The sequence below is a fragment of the Helianthus annuus genome, chromosome 4 (assembly GCF_002127325.2).
Source record: "Helianthus annuus cultivar XRQ/B chromosome 4, HanXRQr2.0-SUNRISE, whole genome shotgun sequence".
NCBI lineage: Eukaryota > Viridiplantae > Streptophyta > Magnoliopsida > Asterales > Asteraceae > Helianthus > Helianthus annuus.
The window spans coordinates 129,639,835-129,656,080 of record NC_035436.2 but is presented as its reverse complement, the minus strand read 5'-3'; the positions used below and the strand labels follow the sequence as shown (position 1 = coordinate 129,656,080).

At 37.2% G+C, this 16,246-nt stretch overlaps 1 protein-coding gene across 1 annotated transcript; it reads left to right on the top strand.

Moving 5' to 3' along the window:
• The first annotated feature begins 4,848 nt into the window (after window positions 1–4,848).
• Window positions 4,849–13,392, top strand: LOC110936846 (soluble starch synthase 1, chloroplastic/amyloplastic). The gene is made up of 15 exons (XM_022179263.2): window positions 4,849–5,264; window positions 6,373–6,734; window positions 6,895–6,972; window positions 7,047–7,171; window positions 7,288–7,369; window positions 8,014–8,187; window positions 8,495–8,576; window positions 8,807–8,898; window positions 9,843–9,905; window positions 9,989–10,078; window positions 10,165–10,289; window positions 10,369–10,477; window positions 10,576–10,631; window positions 10,721–10,760; window positions 12,223–13,392. The coding sequence occupies exons 1-15, from the start codon at window positions 5,012–5,014 to the stop codon at window positions 12,379–12,381; spliced, it is 1,890 nt and encodes a 629-aa protein (XP_022034955.1). The 5' UTR covers window positions 4,849–5,011; the 3' UTR covers window positions 12,382–13,392.
• The last annotated feature ends 2,854 nt before the right edge of the window (window positions 13,393–16,246 follow it).

Sequence of the window (16,246 nt, the reverse complement as noted above, 5' to 3'; positions counted from 1 at the left end):
GCATAAAAGTCAGAAGTCTTTGAGCATATTACCCAAAAACCTCTGACTTGGGGGGCTGATAACGGGGGTAGCCCAAGACTAAATAAAGTGACTAAATATGCAAATGCTTAAATGGTTAAACGGTTCAAGGGTTAAAAAGCTGTAAGATGGGAAAAGCGAGGAGAAAACAGTGGCCAGTCACATCCGGAGCTCGCTTCACCAACCCTCGGCCGCAAAAGCAGAGCAGGTCTGCACAATACACGCTATTACCCAGGGGTCAAAAGCCTTCAACCCCAAAAGGGGAAACCCTCCACTGCAAGCAGGATTACTAGTCTAATACATGCCACTTTGGGAGATGTCTTCCCTTATAAAATGACACTTCATTTACTCCAGAAAACATCCCCTGATCAGTTCAGATTCTCTAATCTCTGGTCATTCGTGTGGAGGACTTGCTTACGTCCAAGTCACTCCTTTTCACATCCACCACACACATTCCGTTTGCTCTCACTTCTGGATCTGAGTACATCTCAGAGAAAGAATCTTCAGCAACCAACAACTACGAACTAGTAAACCTCCTTCCACATTTTGCAAACGTGGGGGGACCCCGCGACCTGCGTTAGGCAAGGTTGAACCCTTCAACCTTTTTACCTAACCAACTCAGCTACCATCTTTGGTCTCGTGTTTGTTGCATCAACAGTTACCATTCACGTGTGCAATTGTAATTATTTTTTTTCTGGGAACGAGTGCATTCCACATTATATTGAAGATTTTCCAATCATGATCCGTGGTGAAAAATGATTTGCAGTTTCTAAATATACTTTGAGAAACGTGCCACCTACAAAGTAATCGGGTAGCATTCGGAAAAACTTTCTCGCATGCATTCATCAGAGCTAACTCCCTGTCCGTAACTATAACACGTGGTTGTTGCATGCTCCTCTCATCTAGAGTTGATTTTAAACAGTTTAATGCCCAAAGATATTTCTCCTCTGTTTCTTTACGCATAACTGCAAAAGCTATGGAGATTGTCTTGTTGGTAGAAGTTACACCAACACTTTCAAGAAAAGGCAATTTATACTTGTTCGTATTGTATGTGACATCCATAAGCAACACATGTGGAAAATCAAGGAAGTACTTGTATGAGATTTTAGGAACAAAGAATAAGTCTTCCAACATGTTTGAAACTCTATTGGTAGAAATTTCAAAAGTATACCCTTTATCATTTAAATGAGACATTAGCACCTCCATCAAAGATTTCCCTTTATGATCCGTTGCTCGAATTTTATCACGTGCGTTATATATGTTTTTAATTGTAGAGACATTATTTTCATCACGCTCCTTCATAACACCTAAAATATCTTTTGGGAACACACCCTTCCCCTTCAACTCTGCCACCAATTGGTGTTCATTAGGTGTCAATCGTTTGAGGATTGGGTGTCCCTCCATATATTCTCCGGGTGGATGATTATGCTCACCAGGTTTTACTTTTAACGTCCAAGAACCATTCTTTTTTGAAAATTTCCCTACCATTTCAAACGGGCAATTTATCTTTCTAGTGCCGGTCTCTCTACTTGAATCTTTATCTGATTTATACACACCACCACGATCACACATAAGTACAACTTTAGACACGTAGTCATTTTTAGCTTTCGATCTTTTAGTCACAATAGCGTAACCAAGACTACGTCTGGTGTTTCTAACCCATTCCATCAACTCTTCACGAGACTTGAACACCTAAAAATGAACTAATATTAGTTACAAAATATTAGGTGAACAAGCTTGAGTAGTTACAAAATATATATTATCCAAACAAACTCATTTAAACTAAAACAAGACCCTTAACCTAGCTAGATTATATAACTAAGTTGAAACTTGAAACATGGGAATTAAAAACTATACCTGATCTGTTGAAAATCCAGACATCTCTTTAACTGTAGAGAGCGAAGGCTACTACCGAAGCTCCTCTTTTAAAGGGTCATAAAGCTTAAAGAAAAGTAGGATCTCCTCCTTAGTTTTCACAGGTGAGGGAACTAGCTGTGAATCCTACATCAAAAAAGAAGTAAGTGAAACTAATAGCATAATTTTTTTATATAACAATGTAATAAGGAGTTAAAGGTGTACGACTATACATGAATGCATATCAATAATTTGAGGCACCAATAATATGAGGCACCAATAATATGATCATTTTACACATTTTTTTTTTCAATTTTAATAATAATAATAATAATAATAATAATAATTCATTACTAATAGTAAATAATAATAATAACAAAAAGACACTAAAATATAATAAAAAGACAACAAAAAGACAAAAAAGACTAAAAACAAAAAGCAAAGGATTGATGGATGGATTGATGGATGTGATGTTTTTATAGGGAGGGGTGTAATTAGTAAATAGGGGAGGTTGTGTATAGCATCACCCGTAAATTAATGAGAGAAAATGATGCAGGGGTAGGGAAGCGGCACCCCTGTTCGAGGCCTGGGTTTTTGGGCCTAATTCTTTTTAAATTTTTCCTTATATCGTTTAAAAAATGTGAAATTGAAAGTTTTATTAGACTTTGTAAAAATTAATTTTAAAAATTGTTGTGCCCAAATAATTTTATTTTTATCCACATATAAAATATTATAACATTGGACACATTAGTCTTATTCTGATCCATATCCATTATGATGCACAAAACACCCGGTTCCGGTTCCTACTCGGTATGAGGAGGAACCAGTCCCTACTCATACCCGATAAGTCCTACCCGATTCCATATTTCCATATACATTTTTAAAAATCGGTTCCTACCTGACCCTTTTTACTCGGGTAGAAACCGGTTCGAAGGTAAAAAATGGTTGAACCGATTCTTGTTGTTAAAAGTAATAATATTATCGTTTTTTTTACACTTTTTAACCATTGGAACCGTTCTTGGTCATCCTAAATCATTATAAATAGTTTTGAGATGTATTGGTTGATTACGCAACTCGAAAACGCATAAACGAACCCAAAAGACCGTCAAACTAAAAACTTACGAAATTTCTCAAGTTTGGAGTGGCGATGAGGAGTACATGTTGGGACTATCTTTTGTACACGTTAGGACCGAAGCCTTATGAGGGGAGGGTACAAGTAATGATTTTTGGACTCGCATTAAGGAGAGGTTTGACGAGGAAATGGGTTTTAAAACCAACCGTACAAGTAATGATCTCAAAGCAAAGATCATAAGCATAGCACAACGAATAGGAAGATTTCACGAAACTTACCGTTGACAAATGGACAAGTTGGAAGACACAAATGATGATGAGCTAGTTGTTGAAGAATCAATGACGGAGTATGAACGAGTTAATGGAAGACCATTTACCAAGATTGAGATTTAAAAACTTATAATAGATGTTCAACTATAATTAGTATTAGTATTTATGTGTAATGTTTAACTATGTTTTAATATTAACGTTGTTTCATTAAGAAGATTGAACATTAAACAATAATCATTAAACATTAAAACATTAAATATTAAACATTACATCCTAAGCTTAAACATTGAAACTTAACAATAAACTTAAACAAGTAACGCATAAAGTGAAACTTAAACACTAGTACACTACGACACTATTTTTGGCTGGCGGATCCAGATGACTCCCATTCTTTTTTAGCGTAATGTATTAGATTGAACTTATTTTGAATATAATCTTTGAACTATTGAATAAAATTTAAATCTGCTGAATTGTGAGAGTTGTTTATTAGTTTTTCTTTTTAAAATCGAGCCACACCAAGCTAAGCTGAGCCGAGCCAGCTCGGTTTAAACCAAGCCGATCTCGAGCTTAGATTTTTAGCTTGGTTTATAATAGAGCTGAGTCCAAGCTTACCCTGGCCATGCTCTGTTCATGAACAACCCTAATTACAACTTATTGGGCCCTAATAATTTTATTTTCATCCACGTATTAAAATCTTATAACATATTGAGCCTATTAGTCTTATTTTGATCCATATCCATTATCCAAACATCTATCTAATGTAATTAATAATAATGAAAAGTAAAAAATATAAAAAAAAAAACAAAAACTAAAGATTGGATATTGATGGGGATGAAGTTTGTATCGAGTTGAATTTAGAAACACCATATTTTTACTATAAAAACGAAAAATTAAAGATTAGATATTGATGGTGATGAAGTTTATATGGAGTTAATTTAGAAACACTATATGTTCACTATGTTTATTGCTATAATGTTAATGTTTTTTTTTTTTTTTTTTTAAAAAAATAGTTTATATAATTCGTTAGGCTAAAGGGTTTTTGTCCCAATTGCTGAGTGTTATGTGCTTTATGTCTAATGTTTGATGTAAAACTGCTATCGAGCCGGGAGTCTCACTTGAAGCAGCCTCTCAATTTCTACAGCGTAAAGGTAAGCCTTTCTACATCTTATCCTTCTCAGACCCTACCTTAGTTTTGCTATTGATGAGATTTACTGAGTATGATAATGATGTTAGGCTAAAAGGCGACGCGCTTAAATCCTCTGGGACGACTCTGGCTATACGACAATATAACGACAATATAACGTCTGATATGTCTGATATCGAACCTCTCACGTGTCATCATCTACTACGCCGGGCTATACTATTAGATAACAATACCATATGAAGCAAGATGCGTTGCAGAAACTTTGACGGTCACGAAGTTTGTAGTTTACTCAACAAGAACATGTGAGAAGAACAAAAAAGGGGAAATTTGATAAACTTAAAGTCAAAGACTCATACTTCTACACGTGAAATCAACACTTTTCACGTGACATTATTATCAAGTCGGCATTGAACAAAAAGAGAAAAAAAAAACGACGTCGTATTGTCACACTTTGATTAGTTATACAGTAAAGATCTCTTTTTGGCTTTCGCGCTTTTTTAATTACAAACTCGTCAACTAACTCGAAACCCTCACACACACACACACACACACACAGTAACTCACTTCGTCTCTCACTCATCAACCTACAAAATTCAAATTCACGATCTTCAGTTTTCAATTTTCAGTTTTCAGTTTTGTTTCTGTTTCTCTCTCATGGAGATTTTGCTCCGATCATGCCCTAATTTCGCAGCGAAATCTCCAGTGAAATTAGGTTTTCATAGGTGTTTTGGCTTTCGTACGGTTGCGATCAGTAAGCAGAGCTGTAATGTGAAATTGAGAGCCATAAGTAGGAGCTCAGAAGACGGATCTTCTTTCGTTGAAGATGTGAAGAAGAATGGCGTGTTATTTGGCGCTGAGATGGATGAATCTGGTTCGGTTGTTGGATTTCGTTTGGGTCCTCAATCTGGTACGTTTTGCTATTTGCACACAAGGCACAATTTATTTATATAGTTTCTTAAATATCTCACAGGTTTTTAGCGTCACCTACAAAAAAGTTTATATAGTTTCTTAAATTTTTCATAGGTTTTAGCATCATCTACAAAAAAGTTTATATAGTTTCTTAAATATCTCATAGGTTTTTAGCGTTATCTACAAAAAAGTTAGCTATTAAATAAACTTTGTATACGGTGCAATATATAAATGTGGATAGTTTAAATGAAAAGAAAACGATTTATAAGAAGAGAAATAATAAATTTAAACCAATAAGCTGGAATGCTTTATTTAATATTTGTATACAATATTAATGTAAGGCTGGAGGGTGTGGTATAAAGCCCCTAGGGGCTTTATCACGCCACGTCAGATTCACCTAGGCGCCACGTCATATGGAGGGCTTTAAAGCCCCTCCCTTTAACTTGCATGCAATGATTTAAAGCCCCCTATTAAACAAAATAAAAAAAAAAAAAGATTTTGTTGGTTGAAAAGAGGTGGGCCCCACCTGCACACCCCTTTATCGCCCCACCTGCACACCCCTTTATCGCTCGTTAGCACCATGGCAGACAAGGGGTAGCGCCCCCCTTTTAACAAGCACGGGGTGGTTGATGGCGCCCCGAGGCGCTATAGATGTTGATGTGGCGGGGTGGCGCTAAGCCACACCGTGTAGCCTAAGGGCATAGCGCTAATTGACATACTTAATTCGTTTATTGTCTTCCCCATATATGGCTAATTAACTTAAACTTATAACTCATTTTCAAAAAATATTTTTCCAAAACAAACCTAATTTAAAGTTAAGGGGTAAATTTCGATATGCCTAAGATAAATGTAGGATGAATTTTGATATGTGCATGATAACTTTTGATATGTGTATGATAAATTTTGATGCGTGTAGAATAAAGTATTAGGGAAAAAATAATTAATGTGGGAAGAGATAAAGTATTTAGTGTATTATCTTTATGCCATTTGTTCTTTCTTATTCTTTTGGTATTTGCAAGATTTACTTTGATTGTAGATTTGTTACGAATAAAGTACCCAATTTGACCATTGTCATAATAACAATTCTTTCATGTTTGAACTCCCAGGTGACACCCAAGTTAGCAACACTCATGATAATGTTTCAGATGATAAAAAAGAAGTGATTGTGGATGATGAGTTGGTACAAAAAACATATACAGAAGTGACCCACCACATTGTCTTTGTTACTTCTGAGGCATCACCTTACTCAAAAACCGGAGGTTTAGGAGATGTGTGTGGCTCTTTGCCAATCGCACTTGCAGCACGTGGGCATCGTGTGATGGTTGTTACACCTAGATATTTGTGTGGCGGGCCTTCAGATAGGAAGTTTGATAGTGCTGTTGATCTTGATTGTCGAATTAAGGTTTCTTGTTCTGGTGGGGTTCAGGAGGTTGTGTTCTTTCATGAGTACAAAGCAGGTGTTGATTGGGTAAGAATGATTCCTAGTTACTACTCGCCAAGTTTCTGTTCGAACAAACAATATTTTCCTAAATGGTCAACATAATCCGCTTTGACTCGTTACTCAACACACTCATTTTTACATCTAGTTTTAGTAACAATTATGCTGCAGCTGATTTTGGTGTTTTCAGGTATTTGTGGATCACCCTTCTTTCCACCGTCCTGGAAATCCGTACGGTGATGCTTATGGTGCATTTGGGGATAACCAGGTTTACTCAAATATTTTATTAATCATGTGCTTTCTAATAAAAAAATAACACTATCATTATTATTTTTGGAGCAGTTTCGGTTCACCTTACTTTGTCACGCAGCATGTGAAGCTCCTTTAGTTCTTCCTTTGGGAGGGCATATGTATGGTGAAAAATGTTTGTTCCTTGCCAATGATTGGCATGCTGGTCTTGTGCCGGTGTATGTCCTTAACTCACTACATGCTTATATATGTTTCTGTATATCATACTTTGCATCTAGCTTACAGTTTTGCCAAAATAAATTGTGTTTGTTGCTCATTTTGTATCATGCTTTAGACTATTAGCAGCAAAGTATCGCCCCTATGGAGTTTACAAGGATGCTAGGAGTATTGTTGTGATACACAATCTTGCTCACCAGGTATAGACATTTTTTTAAGAGTAAAATGCGATTTTTGTCCCTGAGGTTTGGTCAGTTTTGCGACTTTCGTCCAAAGGTTTGTTTTTCCGCTTCTGGATCCAAAAGGTTTGAACCATTTTCATCTGGCTCGTTAACTCCATCCATTTTTCTCTGTTAAGTCAGGGATATTTCCGTCTTTTTTTGCTAACTTAAAGAGCAATGAAAAAGACTGAATTGCCCTTTAAGTTAACAAAAAAGACGAAAATACCCCTGAATTAACGGAGAAAAATGGGATGGAGTTAACGAGCCGGATGAACATGACAAGATTTCAAACCTTTTGGATCCAGATGTGAAAAAACAAACCTTTGGACGAAAGTCGCAAAACTGGCCAAACCTCAGGAACGAAAATGACATTTTACTCTTTTTTTTTTTTTTTTTAATTAAGTTCATAGTTAGAAACGTGGAGAACGAGAAATATGCAGTTTGTCCACTTAAAAATTAGAGATCAACTTGAACTAATTTCTTCCCACTAAAGAAAATGTGGACTTCACAAATTTGACATTGTTAAGCGTGTTAAAATGTTGTGTTCATTTAGCTAATTTGTTGTCGTGTGGGATGCTTTTTTTCAACAAAAGCTTAAGCTAGACAAGTGTTCATTTTTGTAGGGAGTAGAGCCTGCATCAACTTACAGCAATTTTGGATTGCCACCAGAGTGGTATGGAACATTGGGGTGGGTATTCCCTACTTGGGCGAGAACACATGCTCTTGACACCGGTGAAGCGGTTAATATTCTAAAAGGTGCAATTGTCACTGCTGATCGGATACTGACAGTTAGCCAGGTAATATGAAAAGACAAAACTACCCATTGTAAGCGTGTGAAAATGTCGTGTCAAATAGAACCTCTTAAATTGTTTGTTCGAGTATTATAATTGTAACATCATTTTTCTAATCATAAGTATTACATTAATCAATTATAGAAAATTGAAAAAAAATGGACAAAAAAGTGTCTGTGGTTCATTTGACCTTGGTATGTTACGACCCGTACTAGAAAATGACCCGTTTCAACCCATTACTCAACACACCCATACTTCCACCTCAAAAATATAAACATTTTGGATTGTTTACGTGTTTGATTGTTATGATCAGGGCTATTCTTGGGAAATTACAACCCCGGAAGGTGGAAATGGTCTAGATGAGCTTCTTAGTAGTCGAAAGACTGTTGTTAATGGTACGTAGTTTGCAGTCCTAATATTATACTAACTTGTTTATATTAATTTCTATTAGTTAACTGTTTTAACGTGATCATTAATGTAGGTTTTCAGAAATGTATAGAGATTTCTTGTTTGACTTAGAATTTAAGGCATCTTAAGCACAAAAATATATATGATGTTGCTTTATATTTGTGTTTTCACTCCTTTACTTATCATTTATAAGTAATCTAGTTATATGGTTGTTTAGGGATCACAAACGGCATTGATGTAACTGAATGGAATCCATCTGTAGATGAGCATATCCCTTCTCATTACTCTCTGGATGACCTTTCAGGGAAGGTTGTTATCTTTTCTTTCTACTGTGAATTGTGAATAACCACACATTGAAATAGATGATGTGGCCTAATGGTCAATGCAGTTTGGATAATGGGTTAAAACACTTTTAGGTCAAAAGGGGTAATTTACAGTTGAAATGGGTAATTTACTCTTTGTCTAAAAGGGTTAAAATATTTTATCAGTAATTAATGTGTCAAATATGATTTGACTTAAATCATTTTCGGTAGAATCTTTTTTTTTTTTAGAGTAAAATGTCATTTCTGTTCCTCAGGTTTGGCCACTTTTGTGACTTTTATCCAAAGGTTTGTTTTTTCGCATCTGGATCTAATAGGTTTGAATCTTTTCCATTTTTCACCCGACTCGTTAACTCCATCCATTTTTCTCCACTAAATGAGGGGCATTTCCATCTTTGTAGACTTTTCTTATTATATAAAAACACTATAGGAAAAAAAAAACATCCATCTCTGTTGACTTTCTCTCCATCCAAACCCTTTAATCATCAGAAACATCCATCTGTGTTGACTTCTCAGTTCTCCCCACCCAAACCCTTTAATCATCACAAACAATGTCTAAAAAGACGAAAACACCCATGACTTAACGTTAAAAAATGGATGGAGTTAACGAGTCAGATGAAAATGACAAGTTTTCAAACCTTTTGGATCTAGATACGTAAAAACAAACCTTTGGACGAAAGTCGCAAAAGTAGCAAAACCTCATAGGGACAAAAATGGCATTTTACCCTTTTTTTTAAATATATTGATTTAGGAGGTTGTATGCATTAGAAACCCACTTTAGGCAACTTTCAACCCATATGACATGTTTTCTTTTAAGCAAATGAATTTTAATCATACCCGTTTGACCTGTTAGGGAACTAACTTAACTCAAATAAACCCATTTATAAGTATATGGTTATAGTTACTTCAAGGATATGCTTATGATATGCACAGACTGAATGCAAGATTGCACTTCAAAGAGAATTAGGCCTACCAATTCGGCCAGACTGCCCATTGGTAAAATACCATACAACTCATTCTATTTTATTTTATTTTTTTGTAACATGCATTACATTTCACTAACTCAACACACTTAACAGATAGGATTTATTGGGAGATTGGACTACCAGAAAGGTATTGACATAATTCTCTCGGGGACTCCTGACTTATTACAAGATGATGTTCAATTTGTAAGCACATTACTCAAATTGTAGCACTTGTTTATAAATTGGATCAAATACGCTTATACGCGACCTTCATATCTATTATATTCCAGATAATGCTTGGATCTGGAGAAAAACAATATGAAGACTGGATGAGAGCCACTGAAGCAACATTCAAAGATAAATTCCGTGGATGGGTCGGGTTTAATGTCCCTATATCGCACCGGATAACCGCAGGGTAAACGAAACCAGTTTTTGTTTTCAGAAAAGATATGATGATTAAGTTATGTTCAGACCCACTTTTAATTATTATGCAGATGTGATATTCTACTAATGCCCTCAAGGTTCGAGCCTTGCGGTTTAAATCAGTTGTATGCAATGCGATATGGAACTGTACCAGTAGTCCATGCAACCGGAGGACTTGGAGTGAGTTAAAATCAAGATTATATTATTATATCTATTGTTTAATTCTGTTTTCTAATGATCATGACCAAGTGTCCAAGTGTATATTTGATTTTATGTAGGACACTGTAAAGACTTTTAATCCATTTGCTGATGAAGGAAAAGGTGAAGGTACCGGGTATGTATCTAGTACAATGTGTTACAAGATACCGTAAAATTAATTTTGAAAAGTCCTGATCCTATGTAAATTTTCATTGCCTTTTATAGGTGGGCGTTTAAACCTTTGACAAGAGAAAGCATGTTGGATGTAAGTTAATCCCAACTCCAATTTCAATCAATTTAGTTATGAACGTGTCAACCCGTTTTTATACGGGTCAACCCGAACTGTTTTTAATACGGGTCAACACAATCCCAAACCGTCTTTTTAAACGGATCATGTTAGTCGACCCAAACCTGTTTTTTCGTGTCGGGTCAAGAATTGCCACCCTTAGTTGGGTTGGGGTGGGTTTTAAATAAAGGCAAAAGATCAAATACAAATAATCTTAACATACTAAACATACAAATTGAAAGAAAACCCAAAAAGACAAGGTGGCATTTTTGTAATTACCACCAACTATCAAAGTTACAACCAAAAATACCTAAAAAAACACAAATTTTTTTTTAACATTTTTTATTAAAAAATCGCTACATTTCGTTAGCAAAAAAAAAAAAAAAAAAAAAATTTTTTTGGCTGCTACTAAAAGTAGCGATTTTTTAATAAAAAATGTTAAAAAAATAAAATAAAATAATTTGTGTGTTTTTTTTTTATTTTTTTAGATTTTTTTAGGTTTTTTGGGGGGTTTAGTTTTTAGCATTTTAGCTTGGGTGGGGGGGGGGGGGGTTAGGTTTTTTTAGGTTTTTGGGGGTGGGGGGGGTTAGGTTTTTTTTAGGTTTTTGGGGGTGGGGGGTGGGGGAGGGGGGGTTAGGTTTTTTTAGGTTTTTGGGGGTGGGGGGGGGGGGTTAGGTTTTTTTAGGTTTTTGGGGGTGGGGGGGGGTAGGTTTTTTTTAGGTTTTTGGGGGTGGGGGGGGGGGGGGTTTAGGTTTTTTTTGGGGGTGGGGGGAGTGGTTAGGTTTTTTTAGGTATATTTGTAGAGTAACTTTGATAGTTATTGATAATTACAAAAATGTCACCTTGTCTTTTTGAGTTTTCCTTCAATTTGTATGTTTAGTATGTTAAGATTATTTGTACAAGAACTTTACCCTTTAAATAAAATAAATAAAAATATTTTGTTTTTTTTAAATTGCCAAAATGGCCCCTAAGGTGAGAAATGATGCCAAAATGACCCATGTGGTGAGAAATGATGCCAAAATGGACCGTGTGGTGAGAAATGACATATTTGCCCCTGACTTATCAGACCACAGTTAACACCGTCTGAAAAAGTGGGCCATTTTGGCAATTTAAAACCTTCCAGGGTCTGTCTAAAGTGGCAAATATGGACAAATGTTAGGGGCCATTTTGGCAGTGTACTCTCTTATTAAAGAAAATAGTTTATTAATTTAATAATGTCATTTGATACAGGAGTTAAGTCTTTAGAAAAATTATAAATCTTGGACAAAAGTGTTTCCAGGTCAACCCAACCCAACCTGTTTTGACTGTCATAAAAAAACGACCTGTTTTGACCGACTTAAAAGGCAAACAAGAGTCAGGAGTGGACTCTTAAAATATGAGAATGAAATGTCAAAACCTGCTTCCATGAACGTTAACAACTTTAAAATGGTGGATATTGTAGGCGTTATGGGTAGCTATAGAGACATACAGGAATCACAAAACTTCTTGGGGAGGGTTGATGAAGAGGGGAATGGAAAGAGATTACTCATGGGATAATGCTGCGGTCCAATATGAACAAGTTTTTAAATGGGCTTTCATCGATCCTCCTTATGTCAGTTAATTAAATTAAAGGGTTAATACCATAAAAAACCAACATACTTTCTTATTTTAAAAAGAAAAGTCCGTCAACCCAATTTTGGTTCATTTAAGTCCCTAAACTTTTTCTAGAATACATGCACTTGGAAAAAAAGTTCAAAGAATAACTTGTTATCTCTTAGATTGATCAAATTAAGATGGTATATTTTTTTAGCAAATAATTTAAATGTCACTTCATCACATGTTCACTACTTTAGAGAGTAATAAGTAATCATTATTTGTCTTTTTTCACACGTTTGTGCCTTCTATACAAGTTTATGGACTTTAATATACCAAGTTTGGGTTTACAGATTTTTTGGACAAGTTAGGGACTTTAATATATCAAAACCATGTTGAGAGACTTATTCGTGTAAAATAAGAAAGTATGAAGGTTTTTATGGTTTTTTTGGGGGTACCCTCCGTTTGCATGCATCACAAGGGGGTAAAATCTTGGTTATGTTTTACGACGGGGTCGTCGCCATTGCCAATGACGACCTCTTGAGAGATCAACACTGCCAACGGCGACACGTTGAAAGATCGCCATTGCAATGGCAATGACCCCTTTGTGAAATGTGGCCAAGATTTCACTCCCTTGTGATGAATGCAAGATTTGGTGCTCCAAATAACAAAAATTCGTTTTTATGGTTTTTACTTTAAATTAAAATATATACAAATAAGGCGACATGGGTTGAATAAATCGGGATCTTATTCATACTGACAATTGGTCAGCTACAAGGATCATTGTTTCATAGGTTTCAAACATCTGGTTGTGAACCACATGGAAGTTGATAACAGGCTATTGGGTGTATTCCAGACATCTTATGAACACCATTTTTTAGAATATGAATAAACTTTAAAATTGTTATGAAGAATTATAGCAAGGATGTTTGTTAGATACAGTTGAATCATATTAGGAGATTATTTTCTTCAAGGTTACTCCATTTTTATGCTGTAAAAATAAATGACAATGAATAATAATGTTTTATGTAAAGTTACTTATTGTTGTTGTTTTTAACTCTCTCTCTCTCTCTCTCTCTCTCTCTCTCTTTCTTTCAAGCTTCTGTCTGCCACTACCAACAAGGTAACCCACCATCGAACCACCACATAAACCACTGCTGTGTGCGATTTACAGCTCACAGTCATTCGGGTAACTTCACTCAGGTAATACTTTTTTTCGGTGTTAGCTACATCTGAGACATTGTTGGTTTGCTTTGCATTGTTTTCCTTGTTCATTGGTTTAGCTTGTAGTATCATCAACACAAGGAGACACAATGCTTCCTTGAGGTTGTGTTCGGAGACTAAGGGTGCATGCGTGGAAAAGAAAATGGGGTATGGTTTGCGTTTTATTTCTTGGGATGTACGATCCCTTAGTAGTAAGTTATTGGAGTTGGTAGATGTGCTTAGAAGGTGTAGTGTTACTAGGGTACGCGTGACATGCCTTTAAGAAACTAGGTGGCGTGACTTGGGTATTATAGACTCGTTCTTTGAAAAAGGGAACCACATTCGATTACTTTTAGTATTGATTGGATGTTTATGATGCCATTATATCATAGTTGGTAGAAGGACTGCAAGGTTATACATGGGGAGACAATAGTGATGGAGCTACAAAGTTTAAGTATTTAGGTTCCTTCGTCTAAAATGAGTATGACATCGATAGTGATGGAGCTCACCGAGTTCAGACCATTTGGTGCAAGTGGCGATCAACCATAGTAGTTTTGTGTGACTAGATGTTCCAAACAAGATTAACAGGGAAATTATGTGGGGTTGCAATTCGCCAAACTATGTTATAAAAACCAATTATTAGTCCGTCAAGAAGGCACACATACAAAAGTTGGAGGTAGTAGAGATGAATATGCTGAGGTGGAAGACTGGATGTGTTAGCACTCAAGGTTGAACAGGATAAGGAATGAAGTTTTTTCGAAATAAATCAGGGAAGACACATTTCAGGTAAGATGAAGGGATATAGAGATGTCTGGGCATGTGTGTCACACCATACGTTGCAGTGGAAGGGCGTAAACAGGGTGTGATCTTTCTGATAACTTAGCCACTATTTATGAAAAACATAAAACACCCATTCAAATTTCATTCACACACAAAAGTAATTGTCTAGACACTATTACATCAATTTGTTGGAATTTAGTTCAATAAAAACAAAGACATATAATAGTGCTTCCAAAAGTAGCATTCCTAAGGCCTGTTGCTAGATCAATGGTGAAGGGGTATGGTCCCAGATCTCGCGTCAGCATTGACCGCGAGTGACCATTACCCTTATCAAAACCCCCACTAGCTAACAACCTACTTATGTCCGTGCGGGAACGCATCGACACAGTGGTTGAATCCAATCTGTCCAGTGATGGAGGAGGACTTACCTGGAATATGAGAACGGTAGGGTGATGCGGCATAGCATCACATCTGGTGTATGAAAACGGAAGTATTCACAGCGATGCGGCCTGGCACCGCGTCCAGTGAACACTTCTATCAATACAAGGAAGCTGCGACAGTCACCACAGGCGACGATGCGGCTGGCACCGCGTCTCGCGTATTTCTTGATCACAAGCAAGGGACGCGGTAACATCAGATGTTACCGCAGGCAGCGATGCGGCTCGCACCGCATCCTATACGCCCAACAAGTGGGACTGACACCACAGTGCAAGTAGCACCGATGACAGTCATCTGTCAGGGCTACGTAAGTAACAGAATGACGTGGCGTAACCTCCACACCCGACAAGCCTGACACACCTGCAAAGGTGCAGCACGTCGTCAGTCTGTCCATCATCCTCCTCCTTCACTCCTCGGCTATAAATACCAACCCCAAACCAGGTTTGAGGTATCTCTTCACAACTCTCTCACTACTACTACTATCATACTTTGCTTCCCAAGCAGATTACTGATTCTCACGCCGGAGAGTGGTAACAAGGAGCACCCCCCACCCCATCCTCCATGTTACGAGTCACGGTTTGTTTCCTTGTGCAGGAGATCCACCCATCGATGATCCAGCCAGCGATTCTCGAGAGGAAGGGATTAATCCTTCTTGATGAGATCAATGTTTTAACCCTGCCCGGTGAACCATTGTTTCATCATTGGCGCCCACCGCTACTCTTAGCACTTTTTAAACCATCCTTTTCCCTCTCTCAAGATCATGACTGATCACCAAAACAACACTGGGGATAACCAAAATCCCACAAACCTAGGTCCGGTAGGGGTCAATCCCTCAACCTCGCAACCCGTACACATCGGCACGTCGACCCAAAGGGGCCCATCCCTTACATTCGGACATGACTTATCACAGTACGCATCTGTGATCCCACCAGGCATGGACGTTCATACCTAGTATGACCAGCAGGCAGCCCTGCTGACTGCAACATACAACCGCGCTTGTGCGGAAGCGCAAATACAAGCTGGGCGTACCCCAGCACCGCACACCCCTGCCGATTAGGGCTGTAAACGAGCCGAGTCGAGCCGAGCTAGACTCAGCTCGAGCTCGGCTCGAACTCGATTCGAGCTGGCTCGGCTCGAGCTCGAATTTCAAATCGAGCTGAGATTTGAGGCTCGAGCTCGGCTCGATTAGAATTCGAGCTAGCTCGGCTCGGCTCGATCTAGCTCGAACTAACAAAGAACCGCAAAATTTATTACTTAAAAAGCCTTTAAAAATGAATTTCTTCATAGCCTAAGGGCCATAATTGCCATTTAATTTAACCATATGGCTAAATATGCAAATATAAATAGTTAATTCACTTTCTCCTTGTCATTACTTTCTTTTATAGGGGAGATACACTCTTAGTTTTTGTTTTCTAAGCGATGTGGGACAAAAAAATGAAGGATGTAAACCTTATCGAGCCAGCTCACGAGCT